Source organism: Anguilla anguilla, chromosome 4 (genome assembly GCF_013347855.1).
Source record: "Anguilla anguilla isolate fAngAng1 chromosome 4, fAngAng1.pri, whole genome shotgun sequence".
Taxonomy (NCBI): domain Eukaryota; kingdom Metazoa; phylum Chordata; class Actinopteri; order Anguilliformes; family Anguillidae; genus Anguilla; species Anguilla anguilla.
The window spans coordinates 15,843,938-15,856,430 of record NC_049204.1 but is presented as its reverse complement, the minus strand read 5'-3'; the positions used below and the strand labels follow the sequence as shown (position 1 = coordinate 15,856,430).

Genomic DNA, 12,493 nt, shown 5'->3' with positions numbered 1-12,493 from the left:
CGCGGTCCGCACTGCTCACCAATCGATTCTGCCCAGAGACCCCGCGCGCATCGCACAAACCCATGTCACAACATGTCAGCACTTGGTTAAAACAGTGTTTTTCACTTCTTGAGCCAAACTGTTGTACTTGAACTTCAATGACTGACTTCATTACAGTTCTGTGGTTAAAACTACTGAGGGTGCTGGACTATTGGTAATCCACATTATCACCACAGGGATCTTGTTCTTTTGAATCCAGACACGTAGCCTGGTGGCCATTAGAAGGAGGTTACATAGGTTGATGGCAAAAGTGTCTGATTGATCCATGTTATCAAGCTCTCCTAGAAAGAGCCTTAAAGCTTTGACTGAGACAGAGCAAAGGCCTTTACTCCTGGGGAAAATGTGATGTGAAGTCTTTGCCTCAAACAGTGACTATAAAAGCATCTTTTGCTGGCCATCAAAACCACAATGCACCAAAGGATAATTTAGATCACCTCTACAAAAACAAAGCTAAATGGGTGATGGATCAAATAAATGTATCAAATATAAATCTGGTAAAAGGATCATGAAAAAGAAAAAGAGTGGGCATATACGTCAATAATATGCCACATTTACCCACATTCTCCTCAAAACACAGCTCAAAATAAAAATGTCAAAATGTTACTACACTCGCCCACTCTAGCCAAGAATGTACACCGAAAAGGGGAAGGAGGTACTGTACTGTAGCTAAGAATCATGAGATTAATCCATCTTGCCTCCTTCAGATAGATGTTGTCTCAGAGTAAAGTTTTACAAGGTGAACTCACATTTCAGGGAATTAGTGACAGGGACAGGAGGCAGTGTTTATCGATCTCTAAAATGGGCCCCACACAGGTCACACAGCATGCGAGTATCGTAAAAAAGATTGGATTTAAAGTTGTAAAAAAAAAAAAAAGAGCAGGGCGCGATTCGCGTATAAAGCCTGGGCTCAGTCGCGGGAGCCGGAGGAGTGGGGCATCAGCGAGCGACGCGGTGGGCGGGGAGGTGCGGTCTTACTGCGAGAGAAGCGCGGCGGGTTGTCGTTCACATCCGTGAGCGTGACGGTGACGGACGTGGTGCCCGACAGCCCCCCCATCTGGCCCACCATGTCCTTGGCCTGGATGACCAGCACGTACTGGTCGCGCGTCTCGCGGTCCATGTTGGGGAGGGCCGTTCTGATTATGCCTGTCGTAAAGAAGAACGAGGGCAGGAGGAGAGGGAGAGAAAAACAGTTTTTTTGGTCATCATAAAACTGAAAATAATTGTGTGATTCAAATAAAGAGTATCGTACTTTTGTACTGTAGACAGATTTTGAAATATGCACTTTTATCACAAGAGTGTGTTTATGTGTATAAATTTATCATACAGTACAGTATGCACATATTCATACATACCATTTACGCTCAACTCAAAATTGTATAACATTGCTATATTGAATTAAAAGGTGCTCTAAAAAGAGCACTAATTAGAAGGCATGAAGACACTGGTCACACCTTTTCTTGCAGGTGGAACCCCTCCACCCTAGGTCCCTATGTGGTGTATGCCCACCCCCCTGATAAAAAAGTCAAATTGAAGCAGTAAACCCCATTCCTGGCAGGATCAGGGCCTGCGTTAATTTAAAAACTGACAAAAGGCAGCGAGCAGGATTTATTGGTTTGTACCCCCTACCCCCACCATCTCCCTTAATAAAATGCTGAAAATTACAGCACACCACAAAGAGTTATAAATCTCACGCCCACTCGTTGCATCCTTTTGATATTTCAAAAGGGAGCCGGACCTGTGGCTGCATATGGTCCGCGGCACACTCGTGGCAGAATCCGAGAAAATTCTGACCCTGCCCCATTTTTCTGAAGGGGGCACGGCTGACTTTCAAGCAGGCATCCGTCCGCTGCCGCCTTCCTTTCATAGTTAATCGACTGTTGCTCTTCTCAGCGATTTCTTTTTTATTTCCGTCCTTTATCTTTGCGCCGATGCCATAGAAACCATTTAGATGAAAAGCACTGCCGGCAAATTTACCAAATTAAACAATTATGGGAATTACACAGAGAGCGCCACTGATCTCTTGCTCTTTATTCAAGACCTCTGATACGGAGCGAGGGAATCGTTATGGAGACTGTCAATAGAAAACAGCGCAGGTTGTTTCCCCCGCGGTCCCCCGCCCTCGGTGAGACCGAATAGGTGATATAGAGCTCATTAAAGTGCATGCCGTTGACTGCGATAAAGGAGGGTGGAGGAGGGGGGGGTGGTGGGTGAGTGAGGAAGGAGAGAGAAAAGAGATGAGAGGGGAAAAAACAGAGCCCATTAGGCTGTGTTAAAGCATAGAGTTCTCAAACTAAGAAAAGATTACCCACTCTGTATGATTCTTACCTCAACCTCTATAAACCATATACATCTTAAATAAATCCTAAAACTGTTTGACCCCATGGACTGTAAATAATGCTGTTTATTACAGATGAGGACAGCAACAACCTTTTCCAAACTTTTACCATGTTCAGAGGCAGGTGGTTTTCCAGAGCACAGATTTAATATCTGCATCAACCTTCAAAATGAGTCAGCATCCATGATATAGCATGTGTACCTTTGCTCTGAAGAAGCAGTCCTCTGAAAAGTATCAGCACTGGTTCAATAAATTTGATTTTTTTAAAAAGGGCTCTCGTGCTGTCTTAAACTTTTCAATTCATGTAATAATATTTTCCCTGGATATGCAACCCTTTGTTGCAAGTTGACATTTTGGTCCAATGATGAGTTCCTGTGCCATTTGTTTAATGTATTTTCACTAACCAATAGCATACTTTCATACCAGAACACCTTGCACTTCTTAACCACATCCCAGCACATAATAGTAGCTTTATCTGCTTGGGTTACACAAAAGAGCAACAATGTGTGGCTGTGCTCCTCAGGAAAAAACAAAAAAATGTTATTGCATGGTTGAAAGGGAAATTTACGTAATATAAATGGCTAGCTTTAAATAATAGAGAAGACTTAAATTCTTAAGTGATAATATGTAAATTAAATATGATTATAAAAGCAAAAAAGATTCAACACTCTCAGGATCATGGGGCATTGTTAATCTGACATCTCACCCCTACATCCCTGACAGCTGCTCTGCTTTTTGTTCATATTTCCTGCCACGTCTTTTAGAAGTCAAAACACCGATAGCTTGTGGCTATGTCTCCGCGCTTCCATGCCCCTTGTGAAAATAACTTTCTCTTTCCTGCTCTCTTGCAATCAGGTCCCCAGCCCATGCTTTTTTTCACATACAGTACCAATCCATCTATCTATCCACCTGTCTGTCATGTGCCTATTCATCTCTCCATCAATCTATTCTTGCTGTTTTTCCAGTGTTGCCCAGGTGCCAATTAAAGAGTATCTGCACAGATCCCATCTCCTTTGTAGCTGTGACACCTGTGAACCAGCTGAAACCTTTTAGACAGCACACCACTTCCACCCAACTGAGGTTATTCCCATCTGGAGACACACGGACTGCACACAAATTTCATAAGCAAACCGTCTAAATTCACCATCAACGTTTTTCAACAAAGATTAAAACAAAGATGGGGCAAAATTTAAGAAACAGCGACAGCAAAATATGAACAGCACTCAGGAAAATGCTCTCTTCATAAAAAAAATGAGAAATGTGAAAAATTGAGAGGTGTACGAAAAAGAGCTGTCAGACAAAATGTTTGCTATGTGACCTATAAACAAATGAGCAAAGCCGAAGATAAAATAAGATAAGCACCTACAGTGTTTGCCTGAGTCACATAAACCCAAATATCTTTTGATTTCATTTACAAAGCATTTGTGGATCAGCCTCTGCTCTTTGTGCATAATACAACCAATGACTTTATGATTATTATTTTAAAATGTGTTCATTTTCTTTTTCGATTTCTATTTATTTTGTATCTATAACCTAAAATGAATGTTCACTACTAAATAAATACACTCAATGACCACAGTAAGGTTGAGAGTCTTGAGAAAAGATAGTTGTGAAATCATAGTGGGCCTGCTTGATATGTTGAAAACGGCTTTGTTTGAGTTGGATATTACATGCTTTAATGATGCCAGAAGTCTTGACCCTTGACAGACTCACACAGTGTTACCAATACAGCTAGAAAGCTCACAAGGCTTCAATGTTCTGTGGTGCTGTCAAAGAGAGTGCTGAGTCCCTGTCGCAATTTTCACTCGGTTTTGCTTGCACCTTTAGTCAGTCTCGGTGAAAGTTACTGATTAAACTCCCAGCCTGTGCATCACTGTGACACGCTGGTTTGCCTCCAGTGCAAACCCTATATTTATTTACCTGGCCCAAGTGGCAAACATGGCCACCATGTTCCACTATCAGCACACAAATGCTTGACATGCTGAACCGCCCCCAAAATGTATGAACACGTTGAAAATTAATTTGAGAGCATGATGCAGGCTGGTATTAACTCCAGATGGAGAAAGGCACGTTCAGAGCACCGGACTCAGAGAAAACAAATGAGGATTCATATTTGACTCAAGGGGCCTGACAGCCATTTCCTGTGCCCTCAAACATTAATTGCCGCAGTGGATGTGTTGGCAACGTATACACTAATCGACCAGCTTGTATAAGAATCACTGTGATACACAGCACAGCCACCTGTGCTCAGCTGCAAGGCACCTTCTCCCAAGCCATTTCGTTATTTCTGTCACATTTATCAAGGATTGGGTGAGCAAGATCACATTTTAATGTGATTCCGAGGGTCATCCTGCATGTGACACGCCACTCACCCCAGCAAACGAGCACCTCCTGCTAGCATTCTAGGGGGGGCACCGAAGCCTGCTTCAGATGGTCCCGGCAAAGCCCTTTGCTCCGAATCCCTTCTCAACCTGAAACACAGCTGTTGTTTTCCTGCCCGGGTGGCATCGGGAGTGGTCTTTGCAGTCTATTTTTAACCGGAGTGATTAGCCATTGATCCAAGCAACTACCCGAGTAGAACTAACGGCAATGCTGAGTCACACCAAATACGCAATAGGACAAACAGTTAAAGACCATCTGTAGTTTGTAAGGGAATGTTTTAAAATGTTCTTACAAAAATGAGCTGTCCAATTTTAATTATTCATAACATCATCCATAATTTATTTACTGGAATAATTGGAAATAGACGGGCTACTGAAGGTGCAGACAAACGTGGAATACACTGTATATATACTGTATATGTTTATACAACAGAGGCATGAGAAGCAGGGCAACACAGGACTTCTTTGTTTTATCACATTCTAGACTGGGATATTAAATAAACCCTACCACTAGAACATTTCCTAGTTTAAATTCACCATATTTGTATTTGACTAAGGATGCAATCTAAAAACAATCCCATTGTTCAATGCAGTCCTTAATCTCCATTTCAGAATTGATGTATGCGGCCATCTTGTTTACATGTCCTGTGAGTCACCCCTCAACCCATCTGTGCTGCATAACCTAAATGGATTAGCTACTGCAATCCCATTGTCCTGTGTCTAAAAGGGCATATGTTCAAATGGGATTATTATTATTGAAGTCATGCTAGTCGAAAATCCTCCATGCTTGGCATTTGCTCTTCTATGACAAGATGACATGGCCAGCAAGCCAGCTTTTGTACTAATAGAACACATCTAAACAGGATTGACCTGCTCTCACTTTTTTCTTTGCTGGTCTCTCGTCTTCTCATTATTCGAGTATTTCACATTCAATTAAACAATCTTTTTTCCACACGATCGGAGCAGGCAGAGATAAATCAGGATCATTAAGCACTGCCATTTTAGAAATATCAGGTATGTCAAATTGAAATGCATGGCTTCCTTTTCCCTCTTAAATATCCCCTTTATGGATAATTAATTCCCTTAGAGCTGTCTGGCCTTTCTTCGCACTCTTTTCATTAAGGCCTGAAAGCGTGTGGTAAGTGGGTATGACGTGGTGATTTTTGACTTTTTGTTGAATGACAGCTGGTCCTCTCTTTGCCATGAATGGAGTTTTAAGTTACGGAATAGTCAAGCAGAGCGGGAAAAGTTTGTGTGTGGTTTGGGGCTGAGAGCGGGGGTGGGGGTGTGGGGGGGAGGGTGGGATGGTGGGGGTTCCAAATGGTTTTCCAAATAATTTTCTTTCATTTGTAACTTACATACATTTAATGTGTGTAATAGGTTCCAGAAACAACCTGATTAGAAAATGAGACTTGCATGCTGAGACAATGCAAATATTCATATTCCCTTTGGTCTGGATTTTTACCCTCCTCTTGTTTCAAACGCATACTTTTAACTGAAATCAAGTGCAATCACTGTCAATTTGCCTTACATAAGCCATTTCGCCAATCACAAGGGGCTCTTGAACATCTATGAAAAATCAACAGACAAGTACCCACTAATTAAAAAACAAGCCTTAATTGACCACTCTGGAGCTATCTATACTCATGGCCCAAAAGTGTTAAATTAAGGCCTATTGTTTTAATTAGTGGGTACTTGAGTGGAAATGTCTGCACCAAAAATGTAATGGGCCAGCATGCAGAAAAGGTGTTGATTGTGCATTAAGAATCAATCTCCCTTAATCAGATGAAGCTTTTTTCTGATTGGAATTAATGTCATGTTGCACCACTTGCCAGTTGTTGCTCTGTTTAGGGAGACTGACTTCATTACAAAATTACCACGTTGACTATTTACAGCAGCCGAATCACTTTCAGCAGTCTGCTGCAAATAATCTGATTGCAATGTTGCGCTTTTAAAAAAGGAACATTATCAAAATTACTGGTAACTTCCAGTGTGACCTTTTATGAATTGGAAGAATTACCTTATTGACCCACCCATTATGTTTTTGGTAGGTTACACTGCGGGGGTATAATAAAAAAGGAAGCATAACATACCCAGGGTTTCTTTGCATTAGTTGGCTTCACAAAACCTAACAACCAGAAGCGGGCTTCACCGGTATCACAAAGGTGGTTATCAACTTTTTAAGTGAACACGGGCTTTGTTAATCAAGGTCTGTGTACGTTCCTATAAAAGTGACCATGTTGGTAAAATTTTGTATTTCTCACCTGAGTTAAACGGATGGTCATAATGGACAGATTTGAAGAATATCACAATGTCAAGAATTAACACCATTTCCACCAACAAAGCAGGGGAGGAGGGTTTGCAAAAAATAGCTAATAGTGTAAATCTATTAGGTAATACCGTATTGACCTTACCAACACTAACAAATAAATATACACTCTCACTAATTGTCCTCCAGTTTATGTTTAATGTGAAAATTGCTCATTCACCTCCAAGCTCCACGGGATCCAGCAGGAATGGAGACACCTTTTTCCCAGTCAGTTGGTCAAAGGGCAGTGCTTTTATATGTTTCAATTTGATAGCCGGAACATAACCCACCTACATGAGTTACCACGACGATATACCCCGATTTAAAGTGAATCAAGCTTTGTGATATGGAAAACCCAGGGGTTAAATCTTAAATTAACTTGCTAACCTTGTAAACTCACTCGTAGTACACCGCTCTGATCCTGGTATATGTAGCAAATGAAAGTGGAAACTAAAAGAGACACTGAAAGTTTGTAACAGTGATACTAATGCTGAAACTAATGTTAATATATTTATCGTGTTCATGCATCATCAGGCTACTGACCAATGCACAGATGATGAAAACAAGCTTTGCCTGTGGTGATATTATTATTATTATTATTATTATTATTATTATTATTATTACTATTATTATTATTACTCGTAATAGTAGTCGTAGTAGTAGCATACAGTTTTTAACGACACTTGTTCAAGAGCTATGATTAGCAAACAGCAAGTGCATTAATTATACAGTAATTGACAGAACCGTTACCACAGCTCTGCAGTTGGCTGGGACAAGATCAAAGTACTTTTCTCTCTGACTTTCTGTTTCATTTATTAGGGTCATTTTCTACACAAGTAGACGTTATCAGCAGAGGTTGGCATGGTCACTGGGGTGTTTAACAACAGACAGTTTATTTCTCCATCTTGTTCGGACTGCCTCATCGGGCTCCCCATGAGAAACCAGCAATGGGATGACCTGCCTGTGAAATGCACCATAAACCGGTGCCTTCCACCAAGCACCAAACGCCCATAAATCAGAAATGGCTCCTGTTTTTAACATTCAAAAAACATTCATTCACTTGTGTGTTTTGTTTGTGTTGTGTCTGCGTGTGTGTGTGTGCGTGTGTGTGTATGTTTGTGTGTCTGTCTGTGTGTGCGTGTGTGTGTGTGTGTGTGTGTGCAGTGCCCTTCTCCAATTAGACTGGGAATCAACTTCCAACAAGACAGAAGGAGGATGACCTTTCTGCTTTCTGTGCTTCTTGGAAATTTCTCCCCCTCTCCCTCACTTTTGGCACAGGGAGAAGAGGAAAATCAGTATTCATGATGGGCCACTTTAATTCGCCCAGATGCATTTCTATTCCAGATAACAGCCTCTTAACATTTTTAGAACTGTGTTGTTTAATTCAGAACACATAAGTCGTCAGGGAGGAACAAGGAACACAAAAAAAGGTGCCAATTGATGTTTAACTGGCTGAGTTAGCGATTTTGCTGGTCCTCTACCCTGTCACAGGGGATCCAAGATGTAACAAAAAACAGGCACAGAATAGATGAAAATAGGAAATAAAGCCATGTTTTATCCTGTCATCTACCAAAACAGTGAAGAAAATACAAAAGGAATACAGTATAATTTCTCCAACCAGGCTATCGATATTTAATTTGGTAATACATCTATATTAAGTTGGTGTGATTACAATATGCCATAAGTTCATTTTCTTAGCATCTGCCTCCTTGATATCACTACAGAGAATTTTATTTTATTTTTTTAACTAGAAAGTCAAGAGTGCCATTTTGACTGTATATATGCCACAAAAATACTCTGCTACATGCAGCTCCTCTTCTGTGTATTCTGACTATTCTTGTGTAGGTCTATTTAACACATTTACACTCCTTATAAAGGCAGGATCACACATGAACAAATGCAGTTAGAACTGCAAAAGCAGTTAGAATGATGGCTGTTTTGTTGTGGAGATTTTCAGAAGTACCAATCTTACTTCAACAGAAGAATGTAGGGAACAGCCACAGTAAAGGCTGTATAAAATACATAATAGAAGTACCAAGCCATATTTTAATCAAACAATAAAACAGGGAAAATAGTGTACTGTAATAATTATTCAAGGAAACCAAATTAACACTGTTACCAGCTTTTTTATTTTTATTTATTCATTTATTTGTTTATTTATTGGTACTTCCAGGAGTTCATGTTTCCAGTAGATGCAAAATAACTTCATAACATCAAAGATCCACCATGATATTTCACTACAGGCATTGCATTCTTCTCAACATTTGCATCCTTTGTTTGATGCCAAACCCACTGCTGGTGTGCTTAGCCAAAAAGCTCAATGTTGGTCTCATATGACTATAACACCCATTTCCAATCAAAGTTCTAATTCCAATTAGGAAACCTTTTTTATTTTTTGTAAACTTCCCTCAATATAGTTATTTTATTTAATATGTATTTTAATGCCAAAACCGTTCCACCATATGTGAGGGCAAGATGCATTTTGGCCTCTACCATGCAGGTTCATCACTGTTCCAGTGGCTTTAGACCTTTTAATTATTTATGTAATAGTAGAAAGTGCTATTTTTCTTCTTTATTTGTTTGTTTGTAACAATACCCTGAGGAGGTCAACAACCCTTTATCTTATTTCGTTTGAGATTTATTTACCTTTCTCAGCGGTGATACATGACACATATATTGTATGTTTGTTACCACGTTTTTATTCCCCATTGAAACTGTTAGCCAATGGAGGCCACAATAGAGTTCCTTAAGAGTGAGATTTACTTAAAATTTGAATGTTAATACAGATTTTATTTGATTATATTTGAAATAATTATACTATGTATGAATAAGTAACGCCTTTTAAAAAAATGTACTTGTTATGAAAATATTTTCTCTGAACAATTATATTAGTATACTTTTACTATATTTGAGCATGCCGTATAATCAGTTTTATTCATGTTCTATAGCATTCTTTGCTCATCTTTATCAGGGTGTGATTTTAGAGGACACTGTGTCATTTGTGTAAGGATATGATAAATAATGGTCATTTTCACCCTGCTAACACATGCAAAAAGAAAGTGGACAGAAGAGTTCTTCATTTGTTTACCTGTCTTTGGTTCAACTGAGAAGTAGGGCTGTCCATGGAGGATACTGTAGACCACTCTTGCACTGTTCCCATATGTGGGGTCATCAGCATCTGTTGCTGCCACCTGGACTACAGACGTTCCTGTAATCAGATCATATTGATTTGTCACTCTCTCACAAAACATTTCCATACATAGAAATGATAATAATTATCACAGCAAAACATCTGTGCATAATTATACATAAATGATTTCAGACCCAGGTTACCAGATGCTGTCAGACACCCAACTAGTGAAAAAAAAATTTCAACACTGGAAAACTTTCCTGTTAAATTTCTATTTGTAGGAATAAGTTCAATTTATACTTACGATAACACGATGCTGCACTCAGTTTTTTAAAAAGACGTTCTGTCAAAGTCAATAATGTTGGCGACATCTGCTGATGGTTATCATATGACAGACACATCAGAGAATAAGTGTCAATAACATCCTGTTTTAAGACAGTGCCTTCCATCTCCTTTGCGACTTAATAATAATGTTCAAGGGAACATCCAGGAAATGGGACAGATGTTTATGATGGGAAGGTTTGCTCTAACCTTATGTATTAACTGGGCACATAGATCGATATGCCCTTCCTTTTTTTTGTCAGCGCATTGGCATGGTCACTAGAGTTGCAGGTTTTAGTTCAAAGTGCCATGGACCAGCATCCTTGGTGGGACAATACTGGTATGCCCTTGAAAAAGTTACCCAGCAATCTAATGAAAATACAACTGTTATATCAAGGCAGAATGCATCTATTATTTTATGCAGGAGACTTCTAAGGAAAATTAAAATGTTTTTTTTTTTTTTTTTTGCCAATTAAATGTTGCAAAATAAAATATGAATCATTAGAGTAAGCGATTGGATTAACCAGATGAAGAAGTCAGTATCTCTATGTCTGTTCCATCTAGTCTAGTATCATAATGTAGTAAATAATACAAACATACAAATTTCACAATACAAATATAATTTTAGTTTTGTTTTGATCGGTTTATTAGTAGTAAAAAGTAGTTTATTCACTTTTCTATAGGAAACCTAAAACCTAAACCTATTTTCTAAACTATTCATCCCAATTCATATTAACAGATATCCCCATTTATTAATAAATGAGCCAATGGATTTGTGAAATGTAACTTTTCTTTTCTTTTATTTATTTATTTTTTACTTTTTAACATGCATTACATCAATTTATTTCTCAAAAATGAAAACATTAACTAAATCCTGCAAACATTAACTTAAAAAATATGGAACTTTATATGCATGATTATCAATGAGTGTTTTGAGTTTTGCATGCAAGAGAAAAATGTTTCTTATTCTGACAATCACTTAGGCATTTCACAAGGCTATATTTACATTCAAAATCAGCTTCATATAGATATAAAAACCATTTACAGATACAGATTAAAATGTTATAAATATGGATTTAAGTATTTTGTTTTTATTTCAGCAATCATTTACCCTTGTCTACTTAAATATGCTAATCATACTTGTCACAATTATGTATTTCAAAGTATACCAAATATGGTATATGAAAAGCAATTATGAATGATTTGCAACAAAATGCCTAATCTTTCGTATTGAGTTAAACCACGTCTGAATATGCAGAAAATCCTAAGAACACTAATTACACTTTTTAAAGATTTGGTCATTTTGATCTGAAATTATATGTGCAAGAGAAACTTTGATGAAAGAATTTACATTACAGACTTTTGTTGGAATAGTTTTGGAAGAGTTGTTTATTTGTTTAGCAACTATAGCAGTGATTATAGCAAAGTATTCACTCAGTTTTGTAATGTCAATTGTCAGTGTTCTCTTTGCAGTCTGTGACAGATAAAGTCTATTCTATTCTATTAAATTATAACCTGAGAGCACAGTGATCAATTGTTTTCTTACATGTATATAGTCAGTTTAGGTAAAGTCATTGTTGTTGGATATTTTACAATCCACATTGCTGATTTTAGCAATAATTTACTTTTTGAATGTCACTGAGTTGTCTAGCTTTGCTCAACCTGTCTGGTCCTACTCAAATAAAGGGCCATACTCTTGATTAGGTGTTTACACTATGGCTATATGATTCTTTCTTTGGTCCTTGGTTAATGGCTATAATTCCCTTACATCTGGTTGTGTCCCTGAATACTTTAAGCATGCCCTATTTCAACCTCTTCTTAAAAAAACTAATTTAGACCTATCTCTCCCTAAGAACTACAGACCCATTTCAAAATCTTAGTGTACCTTTTGATATTATTGATCATAGTGTTCTCATTGAGTGGCTTAAGTGGGTGGGTATTGTGGGGGCAGCCTTGGCATGGTTATCATATTATCTCTC

General features: G+C 38.5%; 1 protein-coding gene across 1 annotated transcript in view; it reads right to left on the bottom strand.

Annotated features, from left to right (window-relative positions):
• The window catches only part of LOC118224656 (cadherin-7-like), a 92,187-nt gene that overhangs the window by 28,216 nt on the left and 51,478 nt on the right, over window positions 1-12,493 (bottom strand). The window contains exons 5-6 of the mRNA XM_035412261.1: window positions 10,152-10,271; window positions 1,015-1,182 (exon numbers count right to left, since the gene is read on the bottom strand). Of these exons, the coding sequence (XP_035268152.1) occupies window positions 1,015-1,182; window positions 10,152-10,271 (288 nt within the window). The remainder of the gene's footprint in view (window positions 1-1,014; window positions 1,183-10,151; window positions 10,272-12,493) is intronic.